The sequence below is a fragment of the Amblyomma maculatum genome, chromosome 1, assembly GCF_055883805.1.
Source record: "Amblyomma maculatum isolate TAMU_Amacu chromosome 1, ASM5588380v1, whole genome shotgun sequence".
Lineage (NCBI taxonomy): Eukaryota > Metazoa > Arthropoda > Arachnida > Ixodida > Ixodidae > Amblyomma > Amblyomma maculatum.
The window spans coordinates 388,930,516-388,955,762 of record NC_139344.1 but is presented as its reverse complement, the minus strand read 5'-3'; the positions used below and the strand labels follow the sequence as shown (position 1 = coordinate 388,955,762).

The window sequence follows — 25,247 nt, the reverse complement described above, 5'->3', positions numbered from 1 at the left end:
AGTGAAAACATCGCTAACGTACTCTTCCGTCAAGCCGTGGGTGGACCGATTGCGTTAACAGTTGGTACGGTCTGCTACAAGTAAACCGCCCAACAGTAGATTTGCGTTGTGACGAATAAACACGCAATATTCTCGATGCAAAAAAAAAAATGAACAGTTAAAAGCGTGGTTTTCACCTGTTTTATCGTTAAATTAAAAAAAAAAGCAATATTGAAATACCTTATAATACGTTTTAGTTAAGCTCTTATGCCGCGAGGTAGCGCGCGACATAGACGCGTTCCATTACGCGAACGTGTAGACGTCTACAATAACGTCTACGAAACTGTCGCTCGTTAGACGTCTAATGAATTGGAGCGCACCCTTCGGGTGAGCAGTCGAATGCCCTAACCATTGCGCCATCGTGGTGGGCGTTACCGCATTTTGAAGCATCAGTGCCTGAAAATAATTGCGTAAGCGTTTCTTTTTTTGATGCTTTTACAACAGGTGCCGGCTAGCGAAATAAACTTCACTAAAAATAAACAGAACACAGTGAAGTAGTCAAGAAGGGATAAAGATTACGGTAATGGTAAATCAGTCTAATGGAATAGCTTTCCTTGGTAAGTAATTAGGCACCGACTAGGATACCTGACTGAATTTTTTACTTAACTACAGTCATACAAATCCTAATAGGTGTTAAAACTTTCACTACGAAACGCACGCAACACAGCGCCGGTTCAGGGGCATTTGAGTTTTATTTCCTCTGTCAAACGGTTAGAAGCGTACCGAGTTACAGGGCAGGAAGAATGGCTGACGGTAAGCAACAGTGCTTCCAAGTGCAGCAGCGGCTTCTTGTGCCGAAGCCCTTGCAAAATGCGGCGTTGACATCAGCCGACTCGTCCAGCCATCTTGCGGAGCTTCTCGACGCGAGTTGCCGACAGGATGGCAACTTTGTCGTACTTGGTGTTCCTGAACTTCTTGTAAGCGGCCTTCAACATAACAAAGAACAATATATGACCACGTGTATTGCCAGAAGTATTGAAAATAATAACCAAGGTACGCGTGCTAATATTTTTAGTGCAAAAAAAGGACTACATGAGTCATATTCAGGCGGCACGGATAAAGAGCATTCATGAGCAGCGACTAAAGAGCGACGGTTGCCGGTAGCCTTTCAGCAAGCAGTATACTATTTCTGGACAACCAGGAAGGAATTTTCTTATTTCAGTGAGTCATCAATTAATTAATGCGCAACAGTCATTTCTAAATATTCCATTATAAGGAATAATTGTTAGTTCACTCAAGCCAGTAAATGTACATTCACGCTTCATGCGGCGCTCAATGCATTGGTGTAAGTTGGAACCCAGTGTAGCCTTCACATCGCGTCAGGCCGCAAGTATTTACTGCATGGACCATCTTTTGTTTCAATTAAAAGCGAGATGCTCAACGTTGTTCACAACCGAATTTATGGAAGGAACCTCCCAGAGCGTGATATCCTGTTGCCTGTGATACTGAACTCGACTGTGCTTGGGCATTTTGATTTAATTGAATGAAAAAAGAAGGTTCGGTTGGTGAAGGCATACATGACGAGAAAAAACCCGAACAGAGCAAATAACAGTTTATAACGACCATGTCTAGAATTTAAACAAAAAGGATTGATTGTCTTCCGAACTCAATGTTTCGGTGGAAAATTCATTTCTTGGCTTTTTCCTAAACTCATTGACTGAAATTAAAATTTAAACCTACATTTTCTCCAAAGTTGCATTCGTCTTATGGAAGCATAGATTTCGCCATTCGCTAGAGAGGCTGTTAGACAAGCACTACAGGCAAAGTTTGCCTGGCAGACATTGAAAGCTTACCGAGATCCAAGGCATGAACATCCCTCTCACCTCCTATGACTGTGTCAATGACTTCCACAATGTACCAATAGATCAGAAACCAAACAAAGAATTACTATGATACAATAGCCTCGTGCTATAATAGTAATGACATGAAATAAAAATGTAAGTGTGGAAATGCGGTGCAAAAATACTAACAAGGGCCGTTGTATTAGATCATAAGAGAACACAAAGTAGATTATAAAAAGTATCGTGCAGTTCCACAACAAATATTACATTTCCACTTAACGCATATGAAGGTGAACGTTAACTCGTCTCAACTTTAAAATATTAATGCTTATTATTTCCCTGTCGCAAAGAACTACATAACAGTTTCTGTTGCGACAAAATTTCTGTGCGGTTTCTGACGGGAAACCTGTTGCGACAACAGAACACACTGTAGTGACATGAGAAATTTCTGTATTCACAACAGAAAAGTGCTACTTAATTACAGACACCAGACATATACTACAGAAAGACTACAGAACTACAGAAAAGTACCACAGAACTACAGAAAAATCTGACATTTACGACAGAACTACATACCATTGTGTTGTATTTTTGACACGGTTCTGTAGTTTTTTTTCGACTAGTTTATGTACCACTTTCCTCTCAGACCACTTGAGCTGTTAGCGTTAACGAAATGCAGCTTTCTAGCGTTTATGTACTGACAAAATAACAATAGACAAACCGTCTGCATCTTGTCTGGTGCGTCCAGCATGAGCTGAGCCATTCGCCGGACGATAAGTCGGAGGGACTGCTCCGTATGCCCACTGTAGTATGCCATTTTTTCATCCCAGCTGAAAAGAGAGCAGAAACAATTACTACCAACCCTTTCCCTTATTCCACTCTACAATCCAGAAAGATGAGGGTCCCAATGGACTCCCTGAACTAGACTGCTACTAATTCTTTCTCGAAAATTTGGGCCTGTTCAAGCATGCTGGAGGGTGTTCTAGAATTATTGCTAGCGTCCATGTTATGGTAACATGGAAGAAAATATGGTTATTTCTTTAATGCGACAATTTGGACAAAATATCCTAGGAACGACCACCATTCAGTGTGTAGAAGATTTTGATAGGTCGTTCGTAAAACAAAACAAACCAAAAAAAAGCACAGCCTAGCTTCTTTATTAAACCTATTCGAATATGATCTTTTAATAATGGGCATTTGTGTGAACAGTCATCTCGCTGGCGGGAAATACGGACTTAGATTGAGTCGTAATTACTGGATGTCCACCATTATTACAATGATTACAAGCTTTTTTTTTTCTGGCCCGATTCTGCCTTGTCCGGGGTGAGAGGACCCGGGTACCTGGTCCATCCTTGAATACAGCTATACACCTTGTGACAGGGTGCCAATAGGCAGAGGCCATCCAGTGCGAAACAGAACGAATATCCCATGTGGGATTAGGTTGTCGGTCACTGCTTTCATGATGCATATATGCATCCAAAGATATCACGCGCAAGGCATAGCATTCTGTTTGGACGCAACATTCGAACAGTTCCTTCGTATCGGCTAGAAATAATGAAATGATATGAAATGAATACCAATATTTTCGCTACTAATTTAAAACAAAATACGCTGGCGTAATAAAGATTTCTTCATATTCTTCTGCGTGATGAAGGAACTTGCAGTTAGTGCTGCCCGCACGCTCAATCTTAATGGTGAGTCTACAAAACGCGAGCAGTGCAAATGCAACGTACCAGCTTTCAGGCCTTCCATGAAGCAGCAACGCAAAGTACAAAGCTGCCGCAGCCTGCTTCGAGGGAGCCACTGAAGCAATGACGTAGTTGGTAAGGCTCAACTCCAGAATGTACAGTGCCGTGTTTTTTTCGATGGCGCTTGCCTGTACACGGAGAAGTGAGAGCCACAGTAGGGTTATTGCGAAATTTGGTATGGTTGTCATGTTCATCATCGCAAAGAGACTAAGCGTATAAGCGACGCCATATATAGGAGAGGACCCTTCGGATAAAATCGACAGCTCGGTTTCTCCGATTTGCCTTGATATTGTACAGCACAAGGGCGCCTATCATTTTGCCTCTATCGAAACGCGGGAGCCGTAGTCGGCTTCTGATAATTATCAATAATAATAATCATTCACACACGGAAATATAGGGCGAAAGAGTGTCAGAAAGTAAGCACTGATGACTTCAGTATAGAAATTTATGACACAGAAAGGGTACTACATACTCACCAGAAAACTTCACAAACATATGTGTAGGCATAAAACAAAACACTCACCCAGAATAAGCATGGTGTAGCTTTCTTTTATTTTTTTTAGGTGCCATAACTTTTGAAGAAGGGAATAAGTCAGGCCATTGAGACGTACTTAATTCGTGCACAACAACTATTCTCCAAAAATGCGTTTTACCAGAAGCAACTGATTAATTCTTTCCACATATACTGCAATTGATCTCCCATTATGCAGTGTACTAAAGGCATGCTAATTTTCTTGACTTCTTTCTTGTCAGCTTGTGCAGCGGCTACGTCGGCCTTCTCATTGCTACCAATTTCCACATGCCTTGGGACCTGTGGATATTATATCAATGCTTCTCATATTTCGTGTTACATCACGAAGCAACTATACATCTGTTTTTATGGAATGCGATGTTTTGAGTAGACCGAAGAAATCAGTGCTAGCGTTTAGTATGTTCTTTGCAGGCACCCAAACAGCGAAGCTTTCGGCCATACGTATATGAGGCGTATTAAGGGAGTGCCATTTTTCTCCAGATCCCCTCATTTAATGAAATGCCAACGTAAAGTGCTGTTTTTGAACTGGAAGTGTGTGAAATCAGTGCAGCTAATATTTTATATTGCAAGAACCATATGTCTGGCATATATATAATAGTCGGTTTTTCAGGTATTGAATTTTGTGAAAATACATGCAATGAAAATACGAATATTGACGCTACGGGGCAATGAGCGAACACCCTGACGTAGGGCTCAAAACCGCAACCGCAACAGCGTTGCGGCTGGAGATTTATAGGAAAGAAATGCCGGAAGCTACGCTCCAAACGTGCAGCTCATTTCTAATAACTTGTTTGCTCTGTTTGTTAGACGGAATAACTAGCGGTCTTTACGCATTAAGGAGGGAGCTAAACTTTCATGAAACAAATAAATTTAGTTTCACACAACTTAAGAAAAAAAATTCTCAGAGCACTGTGGAATCTATACTGCAGAAATGCGAAAGCCGGCGCGTTCCTGCTGCATACGGTGCATTATGTTTGCTTTCACTATCATTACCAGCTAAATTCATCGTTATTATCATTGTCATTATCACTATTTGCAGCGTCATTGTCATCGCTACTATTATCCTCACGGCAGCTAGACCAGGAGAATTGCGAGGCGCGTTTCAAGATCCCGCGTGTGGCGCAGCTGGTTAAAGCGCTCGGCTGGGGATCCGAGGTGATGGGGGTTCTATTCCCGGTGGAGACAAAATTTTCATTTTTCTGATTGACAGCTGCCACGGACGCATGAACGCACGCACGGACATGTTTATGGGCCGGATTATATATATATATATATATATATATATATATATATATATATATATATATATATATATAATAGTAATACAAGGTGAAATCAGTGTTGGCCGCCACGTGAACCAGCAAGCGGTGGCATTTGGCATTTTGACGCTGGCTCGCATTTTCTCTCTCTTTTTTCACTGTGCTTCGGCACGCTGGTTTCTCGGCGCCTCGCCTTGTTCGCGCGCCGTCAGTCAGGAGGCATTGGATGGCAGAACGGCAACTATCGTGTTTCTGCCGGTGCGATGTTCCTTTGTGTTTGGAGCGAACGGCAGTTGTGTGACTAGCGCGACGGGCATATAGTCATTACTTCCCTCTTCTTACCTCCCACTGACTTCTTTAACTTCTCTTCCGATCAGATGTATAATAATTGTGGTCAGTACTCTCTGGGTCCCCTTCTATCTTCGTCCTCATCCCACGCGCTATTTCATCAAGAGTAAACTGCACGTTTGATTCTCTTTTGAGACACGAAAGACTTCGTCTTCAAATGGTGTTGTTGCACCAGCGAACAACGCACGGCCGATGAGTGTCGTGAGGCATCGTTCGAACAGCAGCATGGCAATGAACGGCGCAATTTTTGCCAATTAAGGCTTCTTTACTTCCCCCTTCAGTGGCATCGGGTGTCACACTATATTACCCATACAGAGCCAAAGGGATTGCCGCGGACCACTTTACACAGCGGACGAGTACGAGTACAGGTCCCCACTCGTCGGCATGGAACGAAAAGACAAAAACTTCAAGACAAAAAAAAAAAAAAAGTACGGGCACCAGCAGCAGTGCGCCCGCGGTATCTGCAGGAAGATCCGAAGGCAATGGGTTGGTTGTGGCACTGACAAGGAAGGGCGTTATAGATGCTTTTTCATTTTGCGTTTTGAAAATCTCACCCGGTTCCGACAGACAAGGCTCACTGAACGAGAGAGAACCGGATTTTCAAACGAACCACCGTTCAGCCATCTAGCAGATCTACATCCATAGTCATCATCATCATCGCCGTCATCCTCCACCTGACTATACCTACTGCAGGGCAAAGGCATCTCTCATATTCCTCCAAATAACCAGGTCTTGTCCATCCAGAGTACAAAAGTAAAAGAACCTCCTCATTCGCTCTCCAAAAGAACGGCGCACTCCGTTCAAAATACAGCCGAGGGCGAGGACATCATTGTGAATCTTGCGAGAAAGGGCAGGAGGTTGCTTTCTCGCATAGCTAATAGATGGCGCGGAAGTCACCACCGCCTGTGACGGAGAGGTTCACTGAACGAGAGAACCAGCAACCAGCTCTCCGAAAGGTCCGACGGCTCCGGCAGATCCGGCTCCGACTTTACGGAGCCAAATGGCTAGTCCCCCTTTTGGAAAGGAGCGGCTCCGAATATCCGGCTCGCTCCGGAGCTACCTATCCCTACTCCCAACTCAAGCGGTTGGCGTGGCGCGGTCGGAGCCACGGCTAAGTTGGCAGGAGCTGCCAACTTGGGACTCTCGTTTCACATGGGACGGTTATGTCAGAAGCAGCCGGTTAGGACCCCGGCCTTCACGTTACCCCTATAGGCCACTAAGGCACGTTCATATGGCTTGGTTAAAGCGGTACTTTCCATATGGGCTGAGGAGGAAGAAAAAGAGAAGAACGCTCGGTCACCCGCAGCTAATGCTTTCGCTCCATATTTGGTTCAGCAGCGTTGAGCTCTTGTAATTTTTTTTTCTTTTTATTGATTTCAGTCCCGTGCGATTTAATTTTTTTTTTGTAAATTGACTTTAGTGTTTTAAGTTATTTGGCCACTTTTGCCTCATTCTTTGCGTTTGACTCATTTGCGCAGTATGCTGACCTGCATACATTAATCATTCTCAATGCATAGTGTCATTGCTGCTTTTGATTGTTGTTTTTGTCACTGAGGTGTTTGCCTGTGTTGCGTGATGCCGCTATGGGAGTGTGGGCTTTGTCAAGACGCCCTTGAGACATTTTTCCTCGCGCTTCCAGAGTCAGATACCTATAATGTGCGATAGGATTCAAATAAACTTCAATTCAGTTAAATAATACATATTATGGGATTACAGTGGCTAAAAGAGCATATTAGCAGATATACGCGAATGCAAATTGGCAAAGGGAGCCGTAGACGGTATACTCATTAACTTTGTCCCGTAGTACTTTTAAAGGTGGAGCTTAAATACCCCATAATTTCGCCGCTTTGATTGTAGATGGAGCCAGAAGCTGCCGCAAAGGAAAGATGCAAGCATTCAGAACTTTGTTCACCAGCTCCGCTATACTGTCTTATCAGTACAGCAGTTTATTTTTATGCACAGGTAGCAAACGCTGGGGTAACCGCTACCTGGAACCAGACTATTTAAAAATGCGCAGAGTTTAATCTTTAGTCTACCAGCGTCACTAGAGGAGTATGGCCGCCTGTGCAGTACTCAACGGTTGTGGTTTATTTTACATTACCCTCAGTTTAGGAATATACACCTTTGTGGAGGCCTCATCAAAACATACATAAATAATTCAATAATGAAGGGAACATCATAAGACCCTAATGAAGTGTTTGATGTGTTCAAGCACATATATCTGTGAGCCAATAGGTCAAGCATGCCAGGAGTTGAACATTTACCAGACACTGAATAGAAGCAACTGGCTACAAGCATCTCAGAAAAAACATTTATATTACGGCTTATACTCCCGCTTCGCTGCCCCCCCCCCCCCCCCCCCCCAACTCGAGTTTTTTCCCTAGAGAGCGACGCAGTGAGCAACAGCACTCAGCGAACTATTTTCAGAAAGAAGCGTGCCACACACTAACCTCAGCAGCCTTGTAGTTCCGGTTAAGGAAGTCCAGCGGCAAGGGTCGCTCAAGGTGCCAGTCGACTGCAAAGAGGATCTTTTTCTCCATGGCCAACACATCTCCTCTCTTGCAGTTGGAAGCAGAGACGTCCACCACATCACCTACTAGAACTGGCGTGGCGTCTTCAAACTTGCTTGCTACTAATAGGGCCGACACTGCCAGTAGCTGCATATTCGATTTGTCAACTGCTTGGCTCTGCGAAGGAGAAAATAATAATAATAATAATAATAATAATAATAATAATAATAATAATAATAATAATAATAATAATAATAATAATAATAATAATAATAATAATAATAATAATAATAATAATAATAATAATAATAATAATAATATTATTATTATTATTATTATTATTATTATTAATTGGTTCACGTGAAAGGAAATTAAGGCACTGTAGTCACACTTGTTAGAGGTTGGTTGGTTCACAGGAATGGAAAGGCGCAGTATCTGTCACACTTGCTCTGTGGACACCTGAACCGCGCCGTAAGGGAAGGGAGGTAGGTGGGAGTGAAAGTGCGAAGAGAGAAAGGGGAGCCGTAGTGGAGGGCTACGGAGTAATTTCGACCACCTGGGGATCTTTAACGTGCGCTGACATCGCACAGCACACGGACGCCACTTCGTTTCGCCTCCATCGAAACGCAGCCGCCGAGGTCGGGTTCGAACCCGGAAACTCCGGCACAGTGGTCGGGCGTCTTACCACTGCGCCACCCCGGCGGTGTGAAAGCAGAAAGAGAGCCGTAGACGGTATACTCATTAACTTTGTCCCGTAGTACTTTTAAAGGTGGAGCTTAAATACCCCGTGCCGTAGTGGTGGGCTCCGGAGCAATTTCGACCACCTGGGGATCTTTAACGACCCCGCCGGGGTGGTGCAGTGGTAACACGCTCGACTACTGCGCCGGAGTACCTGGGTTCGAACCCGACCACGGCGGCTGCGTTTCGATGGAAGCGAAACGAAGTGGCGTCCGTGTTCTGTGATGTCAGCGCACGTTAAATATCCCCAGGGGGTCGAAATTACTCCGTAACCCTCCACTACTGCTTCCCTTTCTCTTTCCACTTTCACTTCCACTTTCACTTCCACTTTATCCCTTCCCTTACGGCGCTGTTCAGGAGTCCACAGGGCAAGTGTGACAGATACTGCGCCTTTCCCTTCCTGTGAACCAATTATTATTATTTTTATTTATCTTTAACGTGCACTGACATCGCACAGCACACGGACGCCACTTCGTTTCGCCTCCATCGAAACGCAGCCGCTGGCGTACCGGATCGAACCCGTGTACTCCGGCACAGTAGTCGGGCGTCTTACCATTGCATCACCGCGCCGAGGCACGAAGAAGGAGACAGAATAGTCATGAGGCAGCGAACTTCTCAAAGTTCTATGCCCACATTGCGCAGCCGTGTAGCTGTCTCCAGAACTGCCAAAATGATCCATCTCTGCAGCATAGATGATCCAGCGCTTATCGTGTTACATTGTGCTCCACGTTAACGCTGGGCAGTTTTTTTAATGCCATCACTAAAGCGGAAATTTAAACGTCGACCGCATTCACCCTACAAATACTGTGAAGCCTCGTACTGAGTAATTGCTATGGCGCATTATACGCTGTAAAGTGTTTCAGCTGTATGATATTGCATCCTTGCGCTGTGCTAAGTATTGACTATTATCAAGTAGGGTCCAAGGCTGACTGGATTCAAGGACTAAAAACTTTTGCTTTAGACTACTCGTGCTCGGTACTATGCGCTAATTCTAAAAGTTTTTCTAGAACATTTTTCATTGTTCCCTTTATTATTTGTCTATACTCATGTGGTTGGTACAGTAGGTATACGGTTATCGAATGGAAGCTGCGTAATCCCTACGGTGGACGCCTTACTTCCGGCTTCGCTTCCGGTTAATTTCAATTTCCAAGAGTTCTTACCATGCAACGATATTACAGAACACATGCTCATACCATTTTCCTCTCAGTTCGGCTGCCACCATCGGATGTCGTTCTCGCGAACTTGGGTTCAGCAGATAACCGGAAAACCAACTGCGGAGCCGCGGCACGTCGTTGAGAGTATAGTGGGTTTTCACATCATCCATGCCATTTTTTAAAATAAGCCGCATTGGATGTGATATTTTCTTACATTTATTACAGGAATGTTGTCGCACCTAACATTCTAAGCTTCTCCATAAATTGGTTAGGTATTTTGAAACTAATAATTAGCTAATTGGTTGAAGGTTTTTTTTTTTTTTTTTTGTCATATGTTTCCGCAGAGATTAACACTGATGTCTTCTGGCGTCCCTCGAGGTACAGTTCTGGTTCCAATTTTCTTTATACTTTTCATTAATGATCTCCTACATAACGTCAATGCTTCTTCGTATGTTTGCACGTGACTGCATCATTTATAAAGTAATCAACGGCCCCGAGGATCCGCAGACCCTGAGCATTGTTCTTGCGCAGATATCAGTTTGGCCCGCTACATGGCAGCTGGTCATCAACGCCGGTGATACAGTCGATATGTCTACAGCTAGAAAAAGAGCCTCTCACTGTCCACTATCGTCTTCACAAATCCAAAGTTAAGAAAGTGACGGCATTTAAATATCTTTTAATACGTACCCCTCAAGAACGTACTGAAATGGGAGAAACATATCTCATATACGTTATTGCAAAATCTGCTTCAAACTGATGTTAACATCCACCTTGTTGGGTCTCCTGTACTAAAACAAGTACAGTAGAATCTCGATAAACGGAACCTCAAGGGACCGGGAAAATATGTTCCGTTTATCAGGAGTTTCGTTTAAAGAGAGAATAGGTTCAGCATTGCGCAATCCGCTTCCGCGTGAACCCTACGCGGCTGGCGCGCGCGCGCGCAGTTGGCAGTCTCAGCGGATCTCAATTTGCGAAATCTAGGTAATAAGGAAAACGGTACACTATGAGAACAAACTTTATTAGAGAAAAATAAGCAGGGAATTTTTGTTCCAGTAGTATTAGTACTGAAATTAAAAAAAAAATGTCAAAAGAGTGGGAATTACCACTTATTGGCTAGTGTAAAAGGATTCCTGAAGAATTCCTGAAGAATTCTTGTTAGGCTGCTTTTGGGGACGGCTTACTTCGTCGCTAGCGCCGTTTTCGTGAAGCCACCACTCTCGAAGTCGTTGATGATCTCCATCTTCCTTTCCAACGCAAGTGCATTGTGCGGTCGTTTTAGCGCTGCCATCGGACCGAACAAATGCTCTAGGGCTCTATGGCTTAGGCCTAAATGAACACAACCGCGGTGAACGCGAGCGAGCGATGCGGAGGGCAGTGTAAGAGCAAACCGGAAACCGCCGGAGACGGAAACCGGAGTGGTGACGCGGGGAGGAGAAGGAGGGGAGCATTGATGCGTACCGCGATGGCACTGCGCTTGTCCAACTAGTTGCGGTTTCGAGCTTTTCGGTTTCGTTAACGCGGTGGTCGCAAAATTTGAGTTCCGATTAACGAGATTTTTTTTATATTGGCTTAATACAAAACCAACCAATCGCGAGGCGTTTGTTCCGTTTAAGCGGTAGTTCCGTTTAACCGATTTCCGTTTATCGAGATTCTACTGTATAACTAAGTCGGAAAATATGCAACGTGAAGCAGTCAGATGTGTAGAGCAAATATGATCGGTACATTTTACCTTCAAAACTCCTAGCTGACGAAAAGCTTGGTCACCCATAGTTAGAAAGCGAGCCAAGTTCCTATGCTTACACTATTTTTATCAGCTCTTCAATACTTGACTCAAAATTGACGACAGAAAGTTCGTCTTCTTCCATCCTGATAGCTACAAAGAACAAATACAACAATAACCGGGTGGAACACAGATTCCACAGAGACACATTTAGTTATTCATTTTTCCTATATTAAACATGGGAATGAAACTCTTAGCCCCAAACCTTGTGAATTCTCCATCTGTCACCACATTTCTGAACAGTCTTTCCATATTTGCATTCAAGAAGCGTTTATGATTGCTCTGCACCACTCAATGGATTCTTTTATTTTGGTTTTGGCAAAGTGCTTGGTTTCTTTGTTTTTCTCGCATGAACATGCCTTTCTCCAGTATATACCATTGTGTCACGCGTTCATGTCTTGTTGTGGCTGAGTGCATAACTTTTTATTATTGAAAAGACGCATTTTCATTGTTAATTGTTGTTCTGCAATCCTGCTACAGTCCCCCAAAGGAACCACCAGTATCTGTAAATAAATAAATCCTAAATCATACCGTTTACAATGTGTGGTCTACTTTCATGCTGTCTAGCTGCCAGTTTCTAAGCATCATTTCGTTAAATTTACAATACGCTTGTGATGTAATAAATAGGACCTTTGTTTCAACCGTATTTTGCGACACGAAGTCTCAGGTGTTATTGAGAGCATCACCAACCTGCAAATAGCGATCCAAAAGGGAGACAGACCGAAACAGCGTCTCCGGTAGCAAGTCGTAAAAAGAGTGAACTTCAATCAGCCAGTCAACGACGTTAGCACGTATGCTAGGAGTCACTGTCAACTGCGAGCTCAGGAAACGAGCTCGGATTGGCCATTTTCTCTGCAATCCAGGTAAGAAAAAAAAAAGTCGCATTAGCCGCAACCTGCAAGCATTAGTTAGTTTGTTATTTTAGAAATTAGATTTGCACATACTTTGTTTACAGCTTCATCTAAAAGTTTTTGTTTCGGAGCCAGTATTTTCTTTTGATTCATTAACCTCCCAGATATGTTGATGACATTAGCACATGCAAAACCAGGGCACGGTAAAACCAGGGCACACTAACACTTTAACGCAGAGCTGCGGATTTAACTAACTTTTCGAGTGTCTATCCCACATACCCATTGGGAACGCGTGTTAAATGTCAGAGGTAGGGTGGTTTGTTTAGTTATGCTCACTTTGGCGAAGCCTGAAGATCAAAATGACAAGGAGATGAGGAAGACACAGGGCGTCCTTGTCATTTTTGCGCTTCAAGCTTCGCCACAGTGAGCAAACTCCACCAACTAGCCCAATAAACTGCCTTGCTTGAACTTCGTTTACTTATGTCGCACCACTACTAGACATTTTGCTTTGTTCGTTTCGTGCCTTAAGAGACCATTGCCAGACACCGACTAAATATAGTGTTGATTTCAGAGGGAGCAGGACTACACTGGAATTCGCTCAGCTTGATGGATAGTCTACACAGTGAGTGATATGCTGTTTGACAAGGGATTCTAGACGTTTGCCACATGAAAGGAACCATTGGCCGGAAAATAAGTCGAATTGCTGTCAATCTCTCGGACACCGCGATTTCAGCGAGTGATGCAGGGGCATATGATGCTGCACGTCACAATACATTGATACGTTGGAATGCATATTAATGAAACGAAAATACTTCATGAAACTTTTCTTGCCAGAACGTCATGAAGCAACGGCGCGACGCAACCGTACACATGGTGCTGGCACGAGGTGCATCGCTGCTGAGAACTTTTTCAGAATTTCATACATTTTAACCTGAGTATGCCACCTTCTCACCGAAAAAATCACTGGTCCGAACCTTTTAAGAGCTTCTTCCAATCCCACATTCATACCATCTTGTCACCGGGAAAATCGATAGTCCCGTTTCACAACAAGGAATTTTCTCTTTCATGGTTTGGTAACAAGTAAAACAACAAATGCTCCATTCAATCAATCAGATTTACCTCAAGCGAGAACATGTAGTTGTAGATGTCCTTTGCATATTCAGCGCAGAGCACGGGATCTTTGCCATCTTCGAAATCAATGTCCGGGACCCCAGTTGGTAGGTTGGAGGTAGAATGTGCTTCTAGCTCCGTTTCAGGGCAGTCATTGTCGTCGTTTTTCTTAAGCCTGGATGGTGACTTCTCCTTTCTGTCGGACAGCGTCTTCGCTGTGGTGTCCTTGCATTGTGTGGGCACCTGCTGGTTGAGAAAGAAAATTTGTGACCTTAACGAATGCGCGATATAGACTGGCCAACATCGCAAGCTGGTCGATGCGCCTTATAGCCAAAGCTTATCGAAGTATATGCGTGGTTGGCCACACATTACGCGAGCGTGCAAAGCTCGTTCAACCGAAAAATCGTCGCCGCCGCCATAACCCACAAAAACGGTATCTGAGACCGTGCGTACACATGACTTCATATCAAAACTAGCTGTGACGTAACCATACTTTGTGCAGCGTTCAGTGCGCATCATTTGGCTTTCCATTTAGCGTCCATGTGATAGTCATGTGCGAGGCTAGTTAGTGATAGGGATTCGAACCGACCACATATGCACCTCGGACAAGTCTAGGTATTCATTGAGCAGTGCAATACAGCGCCTTTCTTTCCCCAAAATTCAGCATAAGCAAAACATTTATGTAAGCCTCGCCGTGGTGGTGTAGTGGTAAGATGCCCAACTACTGTATCGGTGTACGCGGGTTCGAACCCGACCGCCCAGGGCTGTGTTTTGATGTAAGCGAAACGAAGAGGCATTCGTGTGCAGGGCGATGTCAGTGCACGTTAAAGATCCCCAGGTGGTCGAAATTACTTCGTAGCCCTTCACTACGGCACCTCTCTCTCTATCCACTTTCACTCCCACTTTTCTGCATTCCCTTACGCCGCGGTTCAGATGCACACGGAAACAAGTATGACAGATACTGCGCCTTTCCCATCTGCCGTAAAGTGAGGAAGGTCGGAGTGAAAGTGGATAGAGAGACAGATGCCATAGTGGAGGGCTCCGGAGTAATTTCGACCACCTGAGGATCTTAAACGTGTGCTGACATCATGCAGCACACTGATGCCTCTCCGTTGCGCCTTCATTGAAACGCAGATGCAGGAGGTCGGGATCGAACCCGGGTACTCCAGCACAGCGCGGCGGGGGAACCGGCGTTCTAGGCAGAATCCACTTTTATGCCGTTCTTCTTATTATTGCGACTGTAGGAAGAAGGAAAAGAAAATGTACGGGCCTACTACTAGCTCTAGCTGAGTCACCTCCGCTGCCTGCCTGATTGATTTATAGGAAGGGCAAAAGCGGTAATAGTCTCACCTGTTTTCTGTGGACACTTCAACCGCGCCGTAAGGGAAGGAAGAAAGGTGGGAGTGAAAGTGGAAAGAGAGAAAGAGGAGCCGTAGTGGAGGGCTACGGAGCAATTTCGACCACCTGGGGATCTTTAACGTGCGCTGACATCGCACAGCACACGGACGCCTCTTCGTTTCGCCTCCATCGAAACGCAGCCGCCGAGGGTTCGAACCCGGGTACTCCGGCACAGTAGTCGAGCGTCTTAAAGGACCACTGTCCAGGGAAGGCCCTTTTAAGCAAAGGAGCCCAGTGTTTCGATCAGGTACCGGAGATAGTCTGAGCAAAATGCTACAGTGACACGCGCGCCGCAAGGATCAAAAATACAATTCAAAGCTCTCTCATACTCTCCTTTGGGAAGCCAGCTTCCCCGTTTCCTGCGCTAGCCCGACGGGCCACAGTAATGACGTAGGTACCGCGAACGACGTCCATTGGTCCGTCTCGCTGACTGACGGGAGAAGGATGGGTGTCTAACGCTCGCTGCGTGCTTTTCCCTCGCCACGGCCAGACTGAATCCAGCGGCGCGCGCTCCCTCGGCCATTTTTTTTTTCGCGCTCGCGGAGTGCCATGCCCCACCTCCCGCCAAACGCGGAGGAGGAAGGGGAATTTGTCTTGCGGAGGCTAGACGACCTCGGGCAGGAGAATGAAAAACCTTTGCGAGGGAACGGAAGGAGGGAAGCATGACAGAATCGGGTGATTGCGGTGGATGTAACTGCGTTATTAATTACTCTTTTGAAAAACATTTTGCGGCCTTGCGTTCTAGGGGTAAGTCTCACAGTCACCGAGGAAGAAAATATTTTCGACAAGAGGGTGAACAGTGGGCCTTTAACACTGCACCATCCCGGCGGGGCTCTTCGTGCGGACAGAAGAGAAAAAGAAGAGGAAGAGAAAGACGCGAGTCGCAACAGCCATCGTCCGCCACAACCGAAGCAGTGGTGGGTGCAATGACGGCCTACAATAGGCACAACCACCAGTGGCAGGCTAGCCCCCGCCGCAAAGGGCTTGGACCTACCCCGTAGGGCTAGGAGCAGCCACCCCCTTCCCCTTTATGCCGTACCATATGATGCCTGCCGACGCTTTCCTGCTCCGCTCTGTCAGCTGTGCTCGGCGGCGCACGCATGCATACTCCGGAAACTACCCTTTACTCTACGTCGGCGCGCGCATCTGCTGGGATGCAGTTACCCTCTTCTCCTCTGTAGCAACCGCAGCCAGCTGAGGAACACGCGGAGCGCCTGTAGTAAAATCGGTCATTGCGCATGCGCACTGCCGCTCTTTTTCAGATACCGCGAAATGTGCGATGGGCAGAGTATGTGTCCGCAGCCCTCCATTACGAAGAAAGTCGTAGTGGAGGGCTGCGGATAATTTTTGCCGCTTGAGGTTCTTCACGGGCACTGACACCGCACACTAAGCGGACGCCTTGCCTTTCCGATTTATCAAAAAGTGCCGTGGTCGGGATTGTACTAATGCCCTTTGGATCAGCATTCGTGCGCCATTACCTTTAACCGGGTCCCTGGACCTAAAGTGAAATGCTTGTTGTCAAGTGGATTCCGTGCGAAGAATTACACAAGAACCCTATATTGCTGAAATAGCGTAGTATCGCGGAATCACCTGAACGAAATAGAAACTGCCGAGCAACCTGGCCGTATTCGTAAAAGTGGTGGTCCAGCCGATGTGGCTCCCTAACCATTGACACGGAGGTAGGACACTAAACAGGTGCAGGGAAGGCTTCCGGTTTCCACCTGAAAATTTAGGGAATACTCAATACGGTGAGGTGCTAGCATTACGTGCTGGAATTGTAGTTTTAGGTAGGAACCGTTTCGTTAGCCACTGGCGTTCCCACTTGCTTAAACCTGATGTTTATGTCGCTTCTGCACTTTCTAGATATGTTCTATCCAACTTGGTAGAACTGGGAGACCTCACTGCGATCAGCTGATCAGACCAGGCTGAAGATCGCACTCAGCCGGGCCCGCGTATACCTTATTGACGAACACCGCACGTGAACGTTTAGCCCATGAGTGGGGGCATGCGGAGATCCAGGGAACCTGTGTGCAACACTTCTCTGACTAAAACGAAGTTTTGTTCCTCCTCCTCCTCCACACTTCGTTTCTACGGCTCTTTTCCTCATAACCAATCGTATGAGCTCAAAGCAGTTGTATGCGCAAGCAGTGATAGGAGACTTGACGAAGACATGTGAGGTATTCTTAATGGTCGTCGCTGAATAAGAGCGCACTAAGTTCGTACAGTGTGCACAGATCTGAAACTGCAGTCACCTTTCCAGAGCGTTGGTTCTGCTCACGGAGCACTGGTCTCTGGTTTTGAACAGGGCGGAAGGCCTGGAGCTTTCCTTTGCTTGCGTCTGCATTCTTGGCTGCTGCCCGCCCACAAGCGAGGTTCTCGGATTTGGGCTGCACAGAAAATGCCAGTTATCGCAAATGCACCTGTGAGCTGGGAAGATGACTCAACATTCTGACATTTTTTTCTGTACAGCAAAAATATTGGTAACACTTGAAAGTGAAGGAACTATACAACCACAACATAAATACTGGTAACTCTTGAAAACGAAAGAATTGATCTGTTATAGAAAGCTTTTTCAGCTGTGGCACGACCATCGCCGGGCATTGATAAAAAATATTTAAAAGAAAAACATTTTCAGGCATCCGAATGTACCGCGAGCTCATACCGATCCCCTGAATTTCGAGCTATGACATTTTCAGAAGTGGCATACAATTGGTGCCATGGCTGAATTTTTACCACCGAAAACTTTTTCTTACAGATTCGATAAGAGCGAAAATTACTGGTAGAAAGTTCAATTAAGAAGCTACAGAATATTGGCTTGGGCGACATGCCTACGTAACGACCCAAATCGGAAATACGTTTAGGTTATTGGACAAGTATTTTTCGCAGTGATGATAAAAAGACACGTAAATATGCAGTCACAACAGTTTTAAGCTCCAATACCTTACATTTGTCAAATGCGTTTAGGGTATGTTGTGTATGTGCGTGTTTAGGGTATGTTTGCCTTTCTGCAATGGTTTTTATTTTTTCTTTGTTTGTTTCTGCTTCCACAGTGCATGGGTTTTCTGTATTCTGTGTAGACCGCATCATTTGCCTAATTTATTGTGTACTAGATGTTAGTTCTTATTTATGATGTTTCCCCCCTACAATAATGCCCCTGTGAGGGCGCTGTAGGTACTGTGTATAAATAAAACTAAATAAATGCGAACATTGTGGAATGAGAATATAAGGCGGGCACACACGCGCAAAGAGTGCTGTGGCCACCTGAGGTTTATTAACGCGCACTGACATCGCACAGTATACGGACGCCTCATTTTTCGCCTCGATCGAAAATCGGCTGCGGAAGCCAGGATTCGCCCCCACGTCCTTTGTTTCAGTATCGAGCGCTCCAACCACTGAGCTACCGCGGCGGTGTCAGTGCGAAAATTGTACAAACACTGCTTGTGTCATGTTTCTGTATTGTAATGTGCGATATTTGGTTTCCTGCTGCTGAATATTTTAAATCTGCGATAACTTTTGGGCAAGCTTTTAATCATTAAGCATTCTTTAGGGGCATCTGATTTGTATCTGCGTAGCACCATTTTATTCGCAATATCTTGCTGCTTGCTTCTGAAATATGTCAAACTTGCGAAAAGTACCGCACCAACTTGCAGTCAAACTATCATTCTTTTGTGTCCCCTCTGCCTCTGCATAGCACAATTAGCGTATTTTCTGATGCTTACAGAAATCCCTGCCAATGCTACAGCAGGCAGTTTGTTTTTCGGCTGCATGTTAAAATATGCGAAATGTCGGCAGAATAAAGGGGCACACTGAATACATGGGCTGCTACAACGTTTTTTCTTTTTTTTTTTTTGAGACTTTCCCATTCCTACAAGCATAATGAACAATTGCTGCCTTCTTGTGAAACATTTTTTTTGGGCACTCAAACACACGCACGCACACACAAAGAAACCTACACGCTTACGAGCAATAGTCAAAAGGGTGATGGTTTGGTTTGGTTTCAGAGGTTTAACGTCCCAAAGCGGCTCAGGCTATGAGAGACGCCGTAGTGGAGGACTCCAGAAATTCCGACCACCTGGGGCTCTTTAATGTGCACTGACATCGCACAGCACACGGACGTCTCCCCGTTTCGCCTCCAACGAAACGCAGCCGCCGAGGCCGGAATTCGATCCCGCTTCCTTGGGCACAGTAGTCGAACGCCGTAACCACTGCGCCACCCCGGCGGGGCAGTCAAGAGGGTGAAGAAGGCTAGTTTGACTTGACGGTTGTTGTATTTCGACGCAAGTTCCGAGTCGAGATAATGTTTCTTCGCCACGGCAGGTTTCTTGACACAGATATAAAAAGAAAATGATCTCGCACTTGACTGCTTGTGTGATTTGGTCAGATGTGGTATATCAAGTTCAGCTGCTGAATTGGGATTGGCGCTGTAGCTGTCGATGAACCATACGCAGGTGTGGCAGCCTCTGATGACGGGTTCTCGGTATCAGGTTCATAACATCAATGTGCATGGCTTTTCCTTGGAGGTATATGTATAACGGAACTGTTATCCCATAGACGTGACCTCTTCTTGCCCAAGCCAGCAACATCCTCCTCGTCCGCAGATAAGTAGGCGTCCAAAGAGGTCATGCAGCGTGGCACATGCTGCAATAATGTGGGCTGCACACTCCGGCTGGCAGACCAGAACAATCTCTTCATCATGCCGAATCAGTGATCCATCATCGATCTCATGGAAGTGTATGTGAATTGTATAACCTTTCTGGAGAGGCCGGACTGGGATTCTCTGGCGTCGGCACAAACGTCTCCAGCAGGCACCTCTATCATCTGGACAATTTAAAATGACCCGTGGTTAACCATATTCTTCATCGCTGCTGACCTCAAAAGCCTTATATCATTTGCTCCTCTATACAGCAAAAGTGCCACATGAAGTAGCCCACTGCCAGGTTTTGCTGACAAGACGTTTATGGTCGAGTAGACAATGCATGATCGTGATATTCAAGAAAACGCTGCTGTAAAGAGAGAATTTCAACTTCATATTAGTACAAATGGTGCCCAATTCCTACTCAATAAAAGCATTATACACACGAATTGCTATCATCGTTGCTCAGGTCAGAATTAGCATGCATGTTTACAATGTACTACGTGTTTTACGTTTCAGCTGTTATAACTCAAGGATGGTAATAAACGTGAGGCAAGTGGATCATACTGTAACTTGTCTTCCAAAGAGCAGCGTACCTCATTGTTCTAACTTCACTAGACCTGAACATCTGAAGACCGACGGGGTTTCTTACTGCTTACCGAAAAAAATTCGCCGGCACGCAGCGGGTTTGCCAACCTCTTTGCAGTCAAGAATACCGGCAGGAGAAACCATTGTGGCAAGGTCCGAGTCAGCGGGGTTCAGGGCACAAATCTTCAGGCTGACATCAAGTATCTGAAAACAGGCACAGCGCAAGCTTATTCTGCTGTCGAGGTGCGGACTTGTACCCGAGCAATGCGGTCAAACACACTATGCTTGTTGAGGCCGTACTCACCTTTGCAGCTCCTGACAGCTGCCTTGTTTGAAGCGTTGTCCCGTACACCCTGATAGCGATGTGTGTCGTGGACACAACCTGCCGTGGCGAAGGAAGCCTTTCTTCGCCGCCGTGTTGTTGTTCATGGGGAACCGCAAGTTCCACAGCACGCAAACTTGCAAATGCCCTCCGCCACGGCTATTGCTGGCTGCGCGAGGTCAACGTTCGCCTCGTAGCCAATGGCGGCTTGCAAGGTGAAAAATCACAGCGCGCACAGTACATGGCGCCGCTTGACTGCGCACAAGTCAGCAGTACATCTCATGTGCATCTCAGCTCATTGCGTCGCACAGCCACTGCACTCCAGCCTTCTCGAGTTGGAATATGCGTCTAAACACCTCACACGCATGCCAAACGGGTTTGTGTATACCGTCATTCGCCGTTGATCGCGTCGCGCCGCCGTTATAACGTCTCACCAGAACGCCGTCTGCCGCCTATAGACAGACGCCATTTTCCTTCGCGAGCATGTTGTGAGCGAAATGCGAGCTATTGTCACTCACAATCAGTCCGCATAATTACATGACCAAACTCATCACATAGGCGCGTTCACGACGTAAACTGTAGCCGGCAGTTGGCGAATAGGAGCCGACAGCTTGGTGAGCGAGAAACTAGGGTTAGGCTTCCGTAATCTGGTCCCTGAGAAGCATCCCAAGAAAAAGCAATAACCGAGAAGTAGCTATTGTCGTCACTCACAATCAGTCCGCATAATTACATGACCAAACTCATCACATAGGCGCGTTCACGACGTAAACTGTAGCCGGCAGTTGGCGAATAGGAGCCGACAGCTTGGTGAGCGAGAAACTAGGGTTAGGCTTCCGTAATCTGGTCCCTGAGAAGCATCCCAACAAAAAGCAATAACCGAGAAGTAGCTACTGTCGTCACTCACAATCAGTCCGCATAATTACATGACCAAACTCATCACATAGGCGCGTTCACGACGTAAACTGTAGCCGGCAGTTGGCGAATAGGAGCCGACAGCTTGGTGAGCGAGAAACTAGGGTTAGGCTTCCGTAATCTGGTCCCTGAGAAGCATCCCAACAAAAAGCAATAACCGAGAAGTAGCTATTGTCGTCACTCACAATCAGTCCGCATAATTACATGACCAAACTCATCACATAGGCGCGTTCACGACGTAAACTGTAGCCGGCAGTTGGCGAATAGGAGCCGACAGCTTGGTGAGCGAGAAACTATGGTTAGGCTTCCGTAATCTGGTCCCTGAGAAGCATCCCAACAAAAAGCAATAACCGAGAAGTAGCTACTGTCGTCACTCACAATCAGTCCGCATAATTACATGACCAAACTCATCACATAGGCGCGTTCACGACGTAAACTGTAGCCGGCAGTTGGCGAATAGGAGCCGACAGCTTGGTGAGCGAGAAACTAGGGTTAGGCTTCCGTAATCTGGTCCCTGAGAAGCATCCCAACAAAAAGCAATAACCGAGAAGTAGCTACTGTCGTCAGTCACAATCAGTCCGCATAATTACATGACCAAACTCATCACATAGGCGCGTTCACGACGTAAACTGTAGCCGGCAGTTGGCGAATAGGAGCCGACAGCTTGGTGAGCGAGAAACTAGGGTTAGGCTTCCGTAATCTGGTCCCTGAGAAGCATCCCAACAAAAAGCAATAACCGAGAAGTAGCTATTGTCGTCACTCACAATCAGTCCGCATAATTACATGACCAAACTCATCACATAGGCGCGTTCACGACGTAAACTGTAGCCGGCAGTTGGCGAATAGGAGCCGACAGCTTGGTGAGCGAGAAACTAGGGTTAGGCTTCCGTAATCTGGTCCCTGAGAAGCATCCCAACAAAAAGCAATAACCGAGAAGTAGCTATTGTCGTCACTCACAATCAGTCCGCATAATTACATGACCAAACTCATCACATAGGCGCGTTCACGACGTAAACTGTAGCCGGCAGTTGGCGAATAGGAGCCGACAGCTTGGTGAGCGAGAAACTAGGGTTAGGCTTCCGTAATCTGGTCCCTGAGAAGCATTCCAACAAAAAGCAATAACCGAGAAGTAGCTATGGTCGTCACTCACAATCAGTCCGCATAATTACATGACCAAACTCATCACATAGGCACGTTCACGACGTAAACTGTAGCCGGCAGTTGGCGAATAGGAGCCGACAGCTTGGTGAGCGAGAAACTAGGGTTAGGCTTCCGTAATCTGGTCCCTGAGAAGCATCCCAACAAAAAGCAATAACCGAGAAGTAGGTTGCATGCAAGACGAAGACTACGGAAAAGGCGAATTTCAAGAAAAGTGAGCTAACTTCGTACCATTTTCGGCAGCCCCAGCGCAGACAGCGAGACAAGAACGATGGAAAACGGCTTCCTTGCTTCCTTGCCTCCCTCGCGAGCACCACGACAAGGCTTGCCAAGCCTCACTTTCGAAGAAGACAAAGCGGCACATATTGATCATAAGGGGGCGCCACAAAAGTGTTGCAAAGTTTTAAAAATGTTTAACCATAATTAAAATAAAATAATTTTTGTTATAAGAGGTTATAAAGCATTTATTCTTGTTCTGTTGGCGCATAGGTTTTAGTCGTTAGTTTTTCTATAATTTGTTTACTGGAGTGTTTCTCCTCCACACGTACCAGAGCGTAGCTATGCTGCAATTACTCTAAACCGCTTTTGGGCCCAGCCTTCGCCACATTAGTACTTCCGTTATGAGTCGGCTACTGGCGTCCCACAGTCTGACATGTTTACTATGAGCTGAGTGTCGTAAAGCGGTGAAAAAGTCACTTTTGTTTACAGCGTAGGACGACGATGATGCACTGAGAGAGATGAAACAACACGCGCGGTGCATCATCATCGTCGTGATCGTCGTGCGCTAGCACGAGAGCACAATGCTATCGGCGCAGCCGCTCAGGCTTCTTGTAAGACTGCAGTTGTGCTTTCGTACCAGCGCACGACGACGAAGACGACGATGATGCACACCGCGGTATGAAAGAACTCGCGGCGCACGTGGCCCCATCTGTGGAACGCACGAGACACAAAAGGTTGGAAGGGATGGGTTAGGCGAGGCTGAAAGCGCAAGACTCTGACATGAAATCTAGCAAGGCACTACTTAAGCTTGCGCTGTGCATAGTAGATATGCTCGGCTGTGGGACTCCTTCAACAGCAGGACTCATTACGGAAGTACAAAGGTGGCGAAGGCCTAAACGAGGTCTAATGTGTACTATGCGCCGTAACCATGGCAACCAGCTGAGATTTTCCACGGGTGTTTCGCCGCTAACTCGCTAAAACGGGGAGGAGGATAGTAGCGGCATCCCAGCAGATGCGCGCGCCGGTGCGGCGAACTGACTGAGTGGAGCAGGAAAGTCTGCTGGCATTGACTGATTGAATGTCCTTTATTCAATTGGAAGGCTCATGGCACAAGGATGGGGATAAAGGGGAGTAGACAGAATCTTCATTGTTTAGGTCGTCACTCGAATCACATTGCTCTAACCAGGCCACTAAGCGAGCCATACTTGGAAAATATCATCTGCGTGTTAGCATCAGTTCCTAGAAGGGAACGGTAGTTTAGGCGATATGGTTCGATCTCGGAGCGTCCAGTAGAAAAAGCAGGGCAATCCCAGAGTAGATGAGATATGCCGCCGCGAGTTGGAGTCGTACAGTGGGGGCACGTAATCATTTTCTCCGTATACTGACGCCAGCGGGCCATAATACGTGCTTTGTAAGCCGCATGGGCGATGAGCTTATTCAAAAAGACTTCTTGACTTCGGGTGAGGTGGGTTTTTCTTGTAAAAGGTGGGTTTGGTGTGGCCGCCTGCATGCGATGCTGACTGAGGCTACGAAGACTGGCCCGAGTATAGTGCATAAGGGCGAGAGAAGGGGTGAGTTGCCCGCCCAAGGTCGAGTAAGGATGAAGCAAGGGGGGCGGGGAAGTAAATGTGGACATCCCACCTGCCAAGGCAGCCGTGGCGTGTGCCGCCGCATTGCCCCCTGATTCGTCCGAGTGAATAGTGACAGTTCTGTTCCCGAGTTGGTGGCGTTTAAGGAGGGGCTGTATGGCCGTAGCTGTTGCATCTTGTGAACCCGGAGTAGCGATTCCCTTGCAAGCTTCATAGAAATCAGTAAGAATACGTATTAAACCAGTTCCGGTGCAAGGCACTCCTGACAAGGCTCCCCAAATTGCGAGAAGTTCAGCATGAAGAGGAGTACCTTGAGGTAGGTGGCAGGCATAAGCGCCTGAAAGGGAAGGGTTGTCATCGCATACCCAGCCCATAGATGCAAATTCGCTTGTAATCGATGCGTCGGTGTATATGTCAGTGGTATCAGGGATTCGCTCTTGTCGGTAATGGGCAGCGAGGAGCTCCCGGGGAATGACAAAATCGCGGTTTATAGGTCGGCGATGGAGGCGTGTGACTATTGGCATCTCCCAAGGGGAAGAGATGCATATAGGGCTGGTGTTTTGTCGTTACGCTGTTCA

General features: G+C 46.3%; 1 protein-coding gene across 1 annotated transcript; it reads right to left on the bottom strand.

The window, feature by feature from the left end:
• Window positions 1-720: 720 nt before the first annotated feature.
• LOC146208495 (G2/mitotic-specific cyclin-B-like) lies at window positions 721-23,188 on the bottom strand. The gene is made up of 8 exons (XM_084587287.1): window positions 23,093-23,188; window positions 17,501-17,635; window positions 13,860-14,093; window positions 12,580-12,741; window positions 8,158-8,394; window positions 3,554-3,696; window positions 2,542-2,650; window positions 721-965 (listed from the first exon to the last, which is right to left on the bottom strand). The coding sequence occupies exons 1-8, from the start codon at window positions 23,093-23,095 to the stop codon at window positions 864-866; spliced, it is 1,125 nt and encodes a 374-aa protein (XP_084443413.1). The 5' UTR covers window positions 23,096-23,188; the 3' UTR covers window positions 721-863.
• Window positions 23,189-25,247: the final 2,059 nt, after the last annotated feature.